This window comes from Gasterosteus aculeatus, chromosome 16 (genome assembly GCF_964276395.1).
Source record: "Gasterosteus aculeatus chromosome 16, fGasAcu3.hap1.1, whole genome shotgun sequence".
Lineage (NCBI taxonomy): Eukaryota > Metazoa > Chordata > Actinopteri > Perciformes > Gasterosteidae > Gasterosteus > Gasterosteus aculeatus.
In genome coordinates this window covers 5,533,038-5,548,492 of record NC_135704.1, presented here as the reverse complement: position 1 = coordinate 5,548,492, position 15,455 = coordinate 5,533,038, and the positions used below count along the sequence as shown (strand labels likewise).

The following is a 15,455-nucleotide window of genomic DNA, read 5'->3' as shown; positions in this document are numbered from 1 at the left end:
ATTTTGACATTCATGGACAAGTTCATCCATAAATGCCCAATAATTCCTAGCGGACGTGTTTTAGCACATGTAGCACTGCAAGTAGCCTAATAATCAGACTCAAGTGGCATTTTGTTTTCACTTCATCATTCAGTCTGATGTTTTATTCATGCTCACTGTGTTTTGTTTAGGAGCGTATTATTATTTGGCCCTACCCCACTCAATAGAGACCGACGGGTCCGTCTTTGGCGGGAACATCTGCTGCTGACATGCAGGCGGTAGTGGAACTTCTGGCTTATTGATCCAGGAAATCAGTTTGAAAGGAGTCTTGACAGTTTAGGGAAAACTTTTTCTTTTCTACCATTCAATGAGAAGATGGCATCAATCTTCTCATTCAACTTCCTGCAAACAAGTGAATGTACGTTCAGGGACATGAAGCCATGAATTCTTGCTGTCCTGACCCCTCGCAGCTCGCTGCCACTCAGGACTTGCATCTCACAAAATGATTTCATTTTTGAAGATCGTGCTGCAAGAGTTATGTGACATTTATTTGGATAAAGTATTCTGTTGGGTGCTGGTAGCGCTGACCGTGTCACGAGGAGGAAGCAGAATGAAGCATGTTATCAGCGGGAAGCGGCGCGAAGGTGCAGCGCAAACAGGGTCTTCGGGCCTTGAGATGTTTCAGCATTCATTCACAGGCAAAGCGGCTGAACACACACACCGCGCCGCTGTGCTCACAGCTATGACGCCACTGCCTGCTTTAGACTCATCATCCCTTCGGGACACGCGCTTACTTCCTGCTCTCTTGATGCATAATCACTAACTAGGCCAGACTCAAAGCACTATTAAAACCGCTATGATATGAATGCATCACCTTTCAAAATGTCGTTGCTGGTGGCATCAAAAGCAGAGCAATACGCCGCAAGCAGTGTGCTCTTCAGTGCAATCAGTACACGACATGTTGACGCACGCTCGACATTTATGATGAAGGGTTATTTTCTTAATGTGCTTAGAAACGAGCAGTTCGGGAGAAAACCGCTTTTGATGTCCAGACATTCCTTTGATTCTATTTGCCATCATCGCCTCGATACAAATATGGAAAATGAAAGGTTCTCAGTGACCCGTTTTGGAGGCAGAGACTCACACTCGCCCCTCGCAGATCAATAGAGTGTTGCAAAAAGCCATTTAGATCCATCTGTGGTGTAAAACCGTAATCACCCGCAAAAAGCCATGCTTTCAAATCCGTCAATAGCACCCATCAGCGTTGATAGAATTAAGGCGGAGGAGGAGCAGATAGTGAGCTAGTCTTGGAGGGGGGGGTTTAGGCGGGCGCTTGCTGTGTGAACACTGAGTTTAGATAGAACCTTCCCGAGAAAGCAGTTTTGGGCTCAAAGAGGGAGCTTGCCACCTCATTAAAGCCCATTCTAAGAGCAAAAGGACATTTCAATGGAGACAAGTCACAGGGCAACATTCATACACACAACATCCACCGGAAGCCGTCCACACGTTACCGAGGTGGAGAGATTATCATGAGACAATGGAGCACCGGGGACAGACGTGTCCACGCAGAGTGACCCCACGACGTCCCTCCTACACAGGAACAAGACGCCCACAGTGGAATGAGTCGGCCTTTTCTTTGTGTTCATTTTGTGTTGAATTATCAACTCTTCACAGTCGTTTTGCGTCTCTCTGTAGTTGTTTTGCGACTCCTTGCACTCGTTATTAGTCTCTCTGCGGATGATTTGCATCTCTTTGTGGTTGTTTTGTGAGACTTTTGTCCGTGACTCATTGTTTAGTGTTGTAACCCGACACTCATGATGAGTCTTTTTGCAGATGATTTGCATCTCTTTGGAGTCGATTACGGGGGGGCAACTGCTGAGAAGTGTAAGGAAATATGTGTGGTTCATTATAAAACTGTGGCGACATGAAATAGACTGCGGCAGCCCGCCCGAGTCTGTGTAGTTAATGGGAAGCAGCAGGACTTACTGACTTTATATACTGCTTTAGAAAACATAATGAAGCACAAAGTTATTGAGTGATTGGTCGATGTGCCAGAGGTTTTGCAGCCATGTGCTGCTCCGGTTTTAGGATGGAATCAGAGGTCTGTGGTGTTTCCCATCTTCTTTATGAACACATCCCTTTGTTCACAATCTCCAGCTCTCCTTTTTTTTTGTTTGATTTGAAACCCCAAAAATGCCAAATAGGTACATTTGCCCTGTTATTCCTAAAGAGAGCAGACATCTTTCCTACTGGATTTCAGCCTACATGGGTAATTAGGTATAGCGTCATACGTAGCCTAGCACGCTGTTTCTTTACACATATATATACTTTATACGCTGCAATAATGGGGTGAACGAAGGAAGAGAAAGAGACGGACAACATAGTTCTCTTTTTGTTATACTGGACCATTTCATTCCAACCAACGTCGCCTTAGATGATTATCATCATATCGTTCCAGCCTAGAAAATATACATATCCTCTCTTCTCCCTTTCCCCCTTTTACTTTCTGTGTAAACATTGCTGATTTGCTGCCTTTTTCTCTTTCTCTCTCTCTCTCTGTCTGTCCATTTGCCTTTCACTCATTACAGGGAAATTTTCGGCTAGGGATTATAAAAATCAATGCTATGTCCAGTTGCAATAGGGTTTTCTGCTCAGGTTTTGTATATAACAAGCGTTGCTGTGTGTCTATGTTAAAGTGCCTTACAAAGTTCCCTTTAAAATATTTGAAATACACTTCATTCATCTATATGGGAAATTGGACTTCTCTTTTTTAAGGAACAAAATCCTGTTTCTCCCTCAATGGCAGGAAATGGCTTGTTGCTGCCACCGTTCTGCCTCCTCTTCATCGTGGGGACGTTTTGCAGGTGAAGGCTTCTGCTCACTCTGCTTTTCTGTCACGGAGCTCTGAAATTCATCAAACGTTGCAAACAACCTCACACACCGGTACGCTCTCTATGCGTGGAGGTTTGCACTGGGATGACCTCATCTATGAATCCAACTCTGGACTGCTGCCCAACAGTCTACTTTCCCCGGCTTCATCCCTCTCCACATCGCCCCAAACAGCCTTCTCCTTTCAACCTACAGGAACTGATTCCCATTTTAAGCTACGTTTTAGAGAACTGGGGAACTCCGCAGTTTTACCCATTTTCTTTTTATTTTGTGTTCTTTTTGGTCTTTGTACGATACTCCTGTCCTTTTGTAACTCGGTGTGTTATTGCTGTTGTGATTTAAACCAGATTTCTGCTGAGAATAAATGAAATTACTGTCTGTCAGATTAAAGGTTAAATCAAAAGAAAAGTAATAACATACGATGTGTGTGTGTGTGTGTGTGTGTGTGTGTGTGTGTGTGTGTGTGTGGTGTGCTAATGTGTGTAAAGTGCCCTTTTCTCAGTTGGGAGTCAGCAGACAGTCTGATCAATACGACACATCCTGGTAAGAGAGGTCCGCTCTCGTGGAACACACACACTCTGATACGTAGAGTACACACGTTCACACGTTCACACACCCACAACACTTCTCGGCCAATTTGTGCCTCTGAGCAGAATGTGTGGCAGCAATGACTTGGTGTTGGAGAGAGAGGGAGAGAAAAAGAAGAAGAAGTTATCACAAAGCGATCGCGGCCCCCCGTGCATGTAAAGGACTGTCGGGGCACCGTCTGTTTGCAGGTGTTTGAGTGTGTGTGCGGGCGGCATTAGGATGTGTTGACGCACTGCAGTCTGCTAGTATAGTGCCTATTGTGGAGAAAGTGAGAGGCCTCATTAAAAATGTATGAAGCCCAGACATCAGCCACCGAGCATCAGCGGCCTCCCGGGACGGCCGAGGCTCTGAAAGCTCGGCTACGATGGGAGCTGAACGTACACACGTACATGTGTGACGGGTTGATACTCTACGCCCCCCCCCCTCCACTTACACCTCCCCCCTCCCCCCCACGGGTCGGAAGCTCTTAAGACGCTTTGCTTCTGATCCTCAGTTCATCACAGTTCTTCTCGCTGCGTCCTTTCATGATGAAACCATCCTCAATGTGATACTTTTAATGATAAAGCAGCCATTTTAATTGCCATTCTAATCGGCCCTTGAGGGTGCGAGGCTATTGCAAAATTAGTCTGTATTTTTTTGAATCAACTTTAAAGGTTAATTCAAACTAAAAAGAAAAATCTCACTTCCTTCTCGTAGTATTAAGATCTGTGGATTATTTTCACATTTGAAGTTGGAGCGTGTGTCTGCCCCTCTAGAGGATCTGACACTTCCCAGATACACTGTTAATGATCCGATATAAGATACTTATATAGATATATACACTAGCTATATTTATAACAGTGCAATTTACTGTGCGTTCAAGCCAATTCTACCACAATAGAGTTGAAACATTATTGGATAAGATTTGATCTTCTCGGGTCACTATACTAAAAGTATCATTTTAAGTGGTGACACTCGGACACTTCAGAGGCAGATATGAAAAGATCACTTTTTATACGATTTGAGACGTTTGGTTTGAACTGTGATTGTTCATGCTCATAACCCTGATTCGCACTTTTACAACAGTAATTGTGAATTTAATCAAGATTCATTTCTAGTGAAAGAAAAAACGTTTGATAACAACACTTTCCACAGACGGTACTTGCCCTTCTGTGAATACAAATATAGCAATTTGAACCGAAAACTTGAGCAATTAGTATAGTTTTTGTTTCAATTTGCAATTGAATTGCAATTTGTTTTTGTAGGTGCACTTCCTTTGCAGTGGCATCGGCTCCTCTGTTGTGTCAGGAGGGATTCATGACAGCGTCCTTCTTTACATCCTTCTCACCTTGCTGATCCATCCTTACAACAGTAGCTGAGCTCTGCCACACTTTGCTGCCCGCGGTTTCACTCAACGTCAACGTCAGCATTACAAATCATCGCGGCTGATTGAGAAGGCTTCTGCTCCTGTGCGTGCGTGTGCGTGCGTGTGTGCGTGGGCACGCGGTTAGGTGTTGGCGGGCGGCCACGTGGGCGCATATGCAAATGCAGCTGTAAGACAGCTGAATGCTTGTACTTTACTGAGAGTTGGGCACCAGGGGAAAATGCAAAGACCAGGAGAGTAATGACGGATTTATAATTACAGAATCTAGCGTTCAGTGCTACTCAGCAGCAGCCGTCTCGGGAAGCCAATCTGTGTGTAACTTCTGCTGATCAGGATTGCCACACACTACGCACGTGCATGTGCGCGCGAGTGTCGGAACTGACTCTCTGCTATTTTTGGAAGATGTCGCACACACGGACACACACAAACAGAAACCGATGCAGAATGTCTCACACTTAAATTTCACGGAAAATTGTGGCGCGACGGCAAATTGCCCGGTTAATTTGCGAGCTCTGAAAGCATCAAGTAAGCGCGAGAGTCAGTGAGAAAGGAATGCATTAGTCCGCCACAGAAACACTCCAACACATCGGCTCTATAGAAGGATGCAACTGATCCAATATAGCAGGAAAAAAGCTTACGGGTGTAAGCAGCTACTGCAGCTACAGTACATGCCAAAGACGAACGAGCCATTCACTCTGGAGGGAATGAGCTCTGTCTGGAATAACGACTGTATATTTTATTTTTTTGAACATATTATTTATCATAAATATGTTGCAAAAGACCATCTGAAGAGATGTTGTGGATGTGTGCGTGCTGATCGTGTCCAAAGGGATCGTTAATTCATTTAAATACACATCCTTAGCTTAAACAAAATTACAAACATACACATTTTAACCCAAACCAACGGGATTTTTTACGAAACCAGGACACACGCTTTTAATTTGGCCCGCAGACTTCTTCTACAAACAGAGATTCGTATTTCTTTTGTTCCCCCTTGTGCACTTTTGGGGCTGCTATGCCGATAGCGTCACAGCCGCCGCTAGAAGCTACGTGTCCGTCACAGCCGTAAGAACACCAATTTGACCCTTTGAGCCTCAGCCCGGGGGTCTTGTAAAAGATGCAGCCTTTATTTTGCCGGTAGATCACGACCAAGTGGCGGATGGAATCGCACGGTGAAAGCGAGGCTAAGAGGGAAAGAATCCCTACGCCCAGGGTGCCATTATTCTTTAGCCAGCACAATGTACAATCAGCATTTACTTCATAATGGTGAGATAAAGGGGGGGGGGGCAAAGTGTGTATTGCCGTATTAAACTAATCCAGCTATCAGTGGTTATTACTTGCTTGTAATAACAGAGAATCTCCATTTGAGGGTAAAGGTAGTTCACACTTTAGTGCCTAGCTGAGACAATAACACAGCAGACGTGCCTTCGGCCTCCAAGCCAAGTTTCAGCGTCCTCATCTTCATCCAGATCGCTTTTTAGAATTTCTCAGCCGATTGGGCTTTGTTGAAGGACATTAAAAAGAGATGGGGTAATACCAGGAAGCTGCTCTGCATTGTTCAATGGTTTTCTTTATTTCCACCGAGCGGTTTCAGTGTGCACTGATAGCTTTAGCTTATAAGTTATTATTTCCCATTCAGGCTATTTTCAATGTTATCTAAAATAAATTACATATCTGAAAGCCTTAGAACGGTGGCTGTTTTTTGTCCCGCGATTTCTACAGCAACACCAAAATGTACTGCTTTGTTATCTACAATTGTGTCGTTATTAATTGCTTCCTGCCATTATAAGAATACATCATCCGTCAATCAAGCGCTCCCTGCAGTTAAATCCATTTGCTATTGTGTCAGATTGAATGTGCCAGAACCCAGTTTGAACAGGATTACTGTGCACGGTCCGACATCCTGACTGAGTGCAAGCTGCACTGTTTTTTTTTTTCCCCCTGTCTTGTTTTTATAATCCTCCAACGCGTGTGCGTCCCTCGCAGTCGAAACCACGTGCAAGTCTCTCAGAATAAAGACGCCATCGTTCTCATTGACGCCGCAGATCCCATTTGTTTTAGATCTTGACGTAGATCATAAACACAATCCCGGGACGCCTGGACTGATGTGATTTCTCGCTCTGCAGGTGTGTTTGCAACATCGACTGCTCCCACATCAGCTTCAACCCGGTGTGCGCCTCCGACGGCCGTTCCTATGACAACCCCTGCCAGGTGAAGGAGGCGTCCTGTCAGAAGCAGGAACGCATCGAGGTCAAGTACCTGGGACACTGCCAAGGTCAGACCCTCAAACTCACACACACACACACACACACACACACACATGCGGCGGAAGCGGCCGTGTCAGAGGGGGGCCGTGGGGGCAGCTCGCCCGTCTCAATGCACGCCGCGTGATTCTAAATCTCCAACCACATTTCAGACTTCCAGATCTTTCCACTCAATCACATTTCAGGAATAGTGCGCAAAACTAATCCCCAAATGCCACATAGCCCTCGCTGCTATGTATATTGATAATTTTACTGAGTGGTAATCCCCCCTCTTTTCAGTGTAGAGTAGCTTTTATTTGGGTGCAGTGTTTGTTTGTACCGGTCCCAGGGATGAAGTCATTTTATTAATCGCTGTGGTTAAATCCCTACGCCGAGTTATACGACTAATCCACATGGGGAGAAGACAAAGGCGCTTGAGAAACATACTTTCGTGGATGTTTTTTTGTATTTATTTTATTTGAGGGAAAGGAAACACTTTGATTTACCTTCGTTTTAACTCATTCTTCGTTTTACTATAAGATCATGTTGTCGTGCGGTGGAAAGACAGAACGAGACGGCCTCAGTCCAGCGAGGCGCTCCAATCTCAATTGTTAGCGGCCTTTATTGTCTACGGGTGCATTTGTGAGCATCTGACTGGCTCTGCGTCCGCCAAGGGCCAACAGGACAATTGATCCAGATGTGAGGCCCAAGATGAAGGCTATTGGGGAGTAATGGGGAGTAAAGTAATCAGGGCTAACCAGCTCTGGAACACAAAGAGAAATCTGTATTCCCCCATGTTACTCCCTTTGGGTCGGGCCCCTCCGATCGATCCCATCACGGCGCCGCGCGTTCTCTTTCAATCAGGAAAAGCGGAGACCCGAGCAAATGTCAGCAAACGGAGGGATTTAGACTTGTGGAAGAGTAGACCGCGCGTTAGCCAGGATTCACCGATATTTAGATTGCTTCTTTATGCTCATATCACAGACCAACCTTTTACATTTTACTTCCGATTTTGTGTGTGGAAATAGTTCACAATTTGCGGTGTCCTATCATGAAGACCTCATGGTTTAATCGATGTGAAGCTGGGGAATATTAAAGGAGGGTGAGAGAAATATGTGAGGTTCTGAACTAGGGGAAACAATCCTTTCTTTCTATTGTTATTCTTCCGCTGGCGTTCCAAGAGCCAATAAAAAAAACAAAAATAAATACGGGACAAAAAACAAATTAATTGCATCATAAACCCGGGGAAATACTTCACAGACTCAGTTTAAGGGGAATAAATTCACGGACCACTGAAAGAAATCAATTGCAATGAAATGATAGTAATTGTTAGGAGATTTTCTCTAGCCATTGTGGAAGGAGAAAGTCAATGTGCCGTCAATAAGGTGAGCAAAGAAACCATTATTCGCTCTGATCTTTCCCACCAGGCTCTGCTCCATCTCACCCTTTGTTCAGTGAAAGACTTTGGTGACACTTTCTCACTTTTTCAGTGGGAATCTCACATACATACACATTAACTAGACAGGTACACACACCGGGCCAACCCTTTGTCGAGGCCGTGATCCACGTCGAGCTCCTCCACCCGGCATCGGTTGGATTGTGTGACCCATAACGGAGGGGGGCGGAGCCATGGCGGAGGTTGGGGGGGACATGAAATCCGTATATAAATGTTGTTGTTTTTTTGTTTTCGACCTTTCCAGGCGACATCAACATCGACGCCCGGACCGACAACACAGGTGAGTGCGTGGCGGATCCTCCCATTCTGAAACCTGCATCGTTCTCGTACAGCATTTGCAGGCAGTGAATTGTTGACGTGTTGTGTGCGCGTGTGTTTGGCAGTCAAGGAGAAAGAGGACACGAGGAACGAGCTGGCCCGCGGCCTGTACATCCCCTGTCCGGATCACTACAAGAACTACTGCGTCCACGGCGAGTGTCAGTTCCCAAGTATCGTGGCCCAGCCCTCCTGCAGGTACACAAACACAAGGGAGGGGTCGGGACAGTCAGTTGTCATCTGTCGTATCGGTATCATTTTGTGTTTTTTATACATTTGTCAACACTTAATAGCACCATATTTGCAAACAAGTTTACAACATTCCTAAAAAGGAAGCCATATTTTCTAAATATGAGGTGAATTGGGGGGGTTTGGTAGTTATATATAAGGCTCTATGCGTGTTAGCTAATTATGGGCCGGTGCGCAGGGATTCTTATGCAGCAACAAATTAGACTCAATTCATGCCGTCATCGAATCTCTTTACATAGTAACTCTGACAATATCACGGCTATGAGTGAGTCCTGCATGAAGCAAAAGGACTCTTTCATAGCTTTTTTATGCTTGGCCATCCTTTTTGTTAATATAACGTCTCACCACACCGGAGGCTCAGCTTGAAGTGGAACAAAAACTCAACTTTGAAAAGAAGACCTTGTTTCATTCCCCTCAGTGATTCCCAGAATACAGCGAACCAACCAACACGCACACGGTGCAGATGTCTGCCCTGACCTTGGACTTTCCTTGGTCCTATTTTGGCTTCATAAGTATTCTGAAAACAAATGCATGCAAAGCCACTTCACGCACACACAGACACACACTTGCAGAGCAGCAGGCGCACAGCTGCAACCTTTCAGCACGCACACAGTGTTCACCTGAGCACACAAGATAGACGTGGACACAGGCAGCCCAGACATGCATTTAGATAAAGGTACAATGAGGAAGGCTATTAACCCCCCCCCCACACACACACACACACACACACACACACACACACACACACACACACACACAATGAACGCACATGTGTGCGGCTCAGGTCTGCCGTCTTTTACGGCCCGATAGCGCCTCAGCCAAGGGGGTCTTGGTATCGCTCGCTCCCACTATCTCTCTCTCTCTCTCTCTCTCTCTCTCTCTCTCTCTCTCTCTCTCTCTCTCTCTCTCTCTCTCTCTCTTTTCTCTACAACCTCGATCGCCCCGGCTCACCCAGCCAGACGTCCATTCTTCATGCATATAGAGCAGGGATCCGCAGGTGAAGGCTTTGCGAAAGGTCTTTGCTGCCCCCTGCTGGCTGCAGGAGCGTCCTGGAGGTTGTGTCCTAATGATCAGTGCGGGGAGGGAGGTCTGGGTGGGAGGGGGCATAGTGGTCTCTCTGTGCGAGAGCAGCGAGCACAAACAGAACGGGGTTGCAATGTTCCTCTCACCCTGTGTCGGAGAATGTGAAGGAGACTCTGTGTGTGTGCGTGTGTGTGTGTGTATGTGTGTGTGTGTGTGTGTGTGTGTGTGTGTGTGTGTGTGTGTGTGTGTGTGTCCGTACCAAACAAGGACATGCAGGTGTTGGTTTGTAACAACCTCCCCAGAGAGGAAAGTCTAGGGGAGATGGAGAGAGAACAAGAGATTAAAAGGGGAACCATTTTAGCTCCTCTCTGAGGACAGAAATCATCTCTATTAGTCTCTTTCTCCCCCCTCTGTGTGTGTGCGTGTGTGCGTGTGTGTGTGTGTTTCTGGCTCTCTCTCATACTGCGTCCACACTAAGCCGACTCAATCCGAAAGCGCCAATTACGTTGACGCCGCACGTCCCTACTGGTGCTTTTAAGTTGCTTTTCTGAAGTACCACCGTCACATTGACGATGGTGATTAGACCGTCCATCACGTCGCTGTTCTGTGACCATGTGACAAACGCGGCTCACTGCCGCTGCTGTTTGACCAAAGGCAAATGATGATGAACATCCTCACGGCGCTCCGCCGACACAAAAGGATCGTTCCATCGCGACGCCTTTACCAAACGGGAACTGACGTCTCAATTAGAAACGATACGGGAACAATGGACCCGTCTCCCCGATGCAAAAGAAATGACTCCCTCTTTCTCTCTCTTTCCATCTCACTTCATGTGCGTGTGCGTTCCCAGCTGTCACTCGGGTTTCAGAGGCCCCCAGTGTGACGTCAAAGAGTACAACGTGCTCTACGTGGTGCCGGGCTCCGGCAAACTGCACTACGTCCTCATCGCCTCCATCATTGGAGCGCTGCAGGTGGTCATCATCTGTGTGGTGGTGCTCTGCATTACAAGGTGAGTCAATTCCCAACACACACACACACGCACGCACACGCACAGTCACATTCATACTAACGAGCTGGGCAGCAGTGTTTTTCACGCGGTCTGTACTTAGGAGTCACAGGAGGGCCTGCAGGGGGTCCCGAGCCCGGAGGAAACAGCTGAAAGGTCACCTTGCTGAGGCACACACACACACACACACACACACACACACACACACACACACAGATGAAGAAAACATTCAGTGTTCACACAAGCACAGAGATATCTGACTTTTGTATTTACAGTAAAAGCTCCCTCGCACACACTTATATAAATAGCATGGGGCCGTCTCTGCCTCCAGCTCACCCAATTTACAACATTTAATAAAAGATTTGTAAAAGAGTTTTGGCAGAGACGAAACTGCCCCTCTGAGCAAGAGGGCCGTAGACAAAGAGGACGAGCGAGCGGCGGTAAAGGGCGTAGGGAGAGAGACAAAGGGGAGGAGAAGGAAAGAGAATTATTTCATTGAGCACACACTCCAATCGATTAGGGCGTCTGGCTGCTGGGCCACAATCATTCAGAGCGACAACTATTAAAAAAAACATCTCACAATGCAGCACGCGGCTCTCACTCGTTTCAGTGGAGTTGAGTTTGAACAAAATGTGTAGGGGAATGAATAGATGCCCTTTGTGAGGTACGGCGTGCTTTATCCTTCGTGGGAACCGACTCAACAAGGTGCTGGAAACATCCATCATGTGAGCCCCGCCAATGGTCACGGCCCCTAATGGTCACGGCCCCTAATGGTCACGGCCCCTAATGGTCACGGCCCCTAATGGTCACGGCCCCTAATGGTGGCTGTAATGCAACGTATGCTCATAAAACGGTCCACGTGACGAAAAGAGTGATTTCTATTTAGGCGACTAAAACACCAAAAAAAGATTGTGAAACACTCATTCAGGCCACAGACATACCCAGTAAGGTTTAGGAAAAGCTTTAAATACCCAACCCCATCCCAACCCCAACCCCATCACTACCCCATCCCAACCCCAACCCCATCACAACCCCATCCCAACCCCATCCCAACCGCATCACAACCCCATCCCAACCCCATCCCAACCGCATCACAACCCCATCCCAACCCCATCCCAACCCCATCACAACCCCATCCCAACCCCATCACAACCCTATCCCAACCGCATCCCAACCCCATCACAACCCCATCCCAACCGCATCCCAACCCCATCACAACCCCATCCCAACCCCATCACAACCCTATCCCAACCGCATCACAACCCCATCACAACCCCATCCCAACCCCATCACAACCCTATCCCAACCGCATCCCAACCCCATCACAACCCCATCCCAACCCCATCACAACCCTATCCCAACCGCATCCCAACCCCATCACAACCCCATCCCAACCGCATCCCAACCCCATCCCAACCGCATCACAACCCCATCACAACCCCATCACAACCCCATCCCAACCGCATCACAACCCCATCACAACCCCATCACAACCCCATCCCAACCGCATCACAACCCCATCACAACCCCATCCCAGCATCACAACCCCATCACAACCCCATCACAACCCCATCACAACCCCATCCCAGCATCCCAACCCCATCACAACCCCATCACAACCGCATCACAACCCCATCCCAACCCCATCCCAACCCCATCACAACCCCATCCCAACCCCATCACAACCCTATCCCAACCGCATCCCAACCCCATCACAACCCCATCCCAACCGCATCCCAACCCCATCACAACCCCATCCCAACCCCATCACAACCCTATCCCAACCGCATCACAACCCCATCACAACCCCATCCCAACCCCATCACAACCCTATCCCAACCGCATCCCAACCCCATCACAACCCCATCCCAACCCCATCACAACCCTATCCCAACCGCATCCCAACCCCATCACAACCCCATCCCAACCGCATCCCAACCCCATCCCAACCGCATCACAACCCCATCACAACCCCATCACAACCCCATCCCAACCGCATCACAACCCCATCACAACCCCCCTTTTGTGGGTGAAGCGCTCCGAGCTGTTAAGATCAGCGCTCTCGCCCGTCCTCGGTCTCGACCCGGTCTGCAGGCTCCAACGCAGTGTGTGTCTGCCGCGCCGTCGGCCCAACGGACAGTGGGCATCGGGGAGCGCGTGCACCTCCGAGCCGTAGTAGTTTGTTGTTACTTTGCCTTCACTTCAGGAACAAACGGGTGGGACCATAAAAGGTCACCTCGACGCCACCTGGGTGTGAAATCACGACGCGCGTTGGAAAAAGGTCTCCTCGAGGGGGATTCAGTGCAAGATGTCATGTTGTTCCCACACAGTTGTGTTTTTTTCATGTGGGGGAAAGACCAAATCCAACAATGCCTGTTTTTTTTCCTCTCAAAAAGGTAATTTTTACTTTGAGCTGAAAGCGGTTTGCTTGGTGAGTGAGTGCTGCACAGAGTTCAGGGAGATTTATTTTGTCAGGCAAAGAAAAGGCCTCACTGCCCTGTTGTTGGGGGGCTCTTGAGAGTACACAGGCTGAGAGAAGACGTGAGGCTGAGAACGGATTTATTCTACATTCACTCTGTGTTTATTTACGGTTTCATATTGATACATCCATATTGTGTGTCCCCACTTCTGAGATCAAAACTAGGCCGTTGTGTGAACAAGAGCACATGAACAGTTTGAGGGACGGTTTCAGCTGTGGGCACATGTGAGTACTGCAGCCAAACTAGACAGCAGCGGCCGTTGTAGTGAAGCAACGTGTCTCCCAGAGCTCGGCTGTGGCTCCTGAATGCCTTTTTCAAGCAACAATGGAGCTGTTTGGCACAGAGAATAAAGCGTGCTATGATTCCAGTCAATTAATGCTGGCTGTGGTCATTTCACTGGCTTTGTCGACAATAAAATCAGTATTTACAACCTCCATCCTTTCAGAAATAATTCCCAGAGAAGCGTACTGATGTGTGCAAAGATATCACAAAGATTTTCCCCTTCACGTGCATCTCCTCACGACGCTCACCCGCCTTCTTCTCTCCCGCGCAGGAAGTGTCCGCGGACCAACCGGATCAACCGGCAGAAGCAGAACAACGTCCACTTCAGCACGGAGAACACCATGCGCGCCTCCACGCGGCTCATCTGAGCCCGGGCGCCACGTTACGGAGCGCTGTGGCTGTTAGATGTCCCCCTCCGCCTACCACCCTCCCTCCTTGTAGGCCTAACCCAAAAAAATTAGGATCTGCCTCCCCCCGCCTCCCCCCACCCCTCACTCCTCCTCGCCCTCTCCCCCAGGTATGAACTTCACGAGTGCCCATGGAGGGCTCAGAGATGAGACTCTTCTGCACCGAGTCACTTCCCCTCCGGGTTTCTTCTTCCTCTGAAAAACAGAACTGTGAACTTTTTGGAGGGAGGGGGGAAATGGGGGTACTGAATGTGTGTGTGTGTGTGTGTCAGGGCGGGGGGGTATTAGCTGTGTGAGCTTTTGGTAGAGGCGGGCTAGCCGGTGTCTGTCGTTTCTAGATGAGGGGGGGGTCAAAGCAAAGCGGGGTAGACAGGCTCTCAATGAGGTGTGTGTTGTCCGGTCCGAGGGGGGGGGGGGGGGGGGTACACGTGATGCCTTTGCACCTTGTGTTATAGGAAACCTTTGACAGAGGGCACAATGTTATTATAGAGCTCTCTGTTTCGGTTGTGACAATGACGTCGGCTTCTGTATCTTGGGTTCTATTTCCAATAGTTATTACTACAATGTCTTGATGGGGTCATTTTTCTGTAAATGTAAATAAATAATTTATATCACGAAATGTAACCTGATGTGTCGCTCTTTGTTTGTGTCGTGGCAAAGCTTTCAATGAGGAGGGCAATAACCAAGAGGCCAGTTGGCATCTAGTATTGTCATAATCAATTTAAAGTCATATAAATTTAAATTGAGCTAATCTAGTTATATTTAAACACACTCTGCGTTTAAAGAATCTTTTTTAATTATTTTGTATGCAGTTTTTAAATATGCAAGTGAGGCATTATCTAATTCTAGTGTTTTTATAAGACATCTACATATGTCGTTTTAGAAAGCTTATTAAAATTAACACAAGTTTTCTTGTCTGGAAGAAGAGATGCTATTTCATGGACAATTCATAAACTCCACTATATTTATTTATTCAACAGCTTTGTATGTGTTTTTTTATTCCAAAAATATGCTAAACGTTGATGTATAATACATCAAGTCAGCCAGATATGCCCTGTCTAATAATAGGTAAAAATCCATTCATGTAAGTATTAGATATATATATATATATATATATATATATATATATATATATATATATATATATATATATATATATATATATATATATATTA

The 15,455-nt window shown here is 47.1% G+C and overlaps 1 protein-coding gene across 2 annotated transcripts in view; it reads left to right on the top strand.

Annotated features, from left to right (window-relative positions):
- The window catches only part of tmeff2a (transmembrane protein with EGF-like and two follistatin-like domains 2a), an 81,674-nt gene extending 66,770 nt beyond the window's left edge, over positions 1 to 14,904 (top strand). The window contains exons 6-11 of one of the 2 annotated variants that reach the window (XM_078091197.1): positions 6,946 to 7,094; positions 8,763 to 8,798; positions 8,902 to 9,031; positions 10,956 to 11,114; positions 11,215 to 11,267; positions 14,145 to 14,904. In XM_078091197.1, the coding sequence (XP_077947323.1) occupies positions 6,946 to 7,094; positions 8,763 to 8,798; positions 8,902 to 9,031; positions 10,956 to 11,114; positions 11,215 to 11,267; positions 14,145 to 14,278 (661 nt within the window). In that variant the 3' untranslated portion in view covers positions 14,279 to 14,904. The remainder of the gene's footprint in view (positions 1 to 6,945; positions 7,095 to 8,762; positions 8,799 to 8,901; positions 9,032 to 10,955; positions 11,115 to 11,214; positions 11,268 to 14,144) is intronic. The other variant, XM_040201774.2, reaches the window with a different exon arrangement.
- The last annotated feature ends 551 nt before the right edge of the window (positions 14,905 to 15,455 follow it).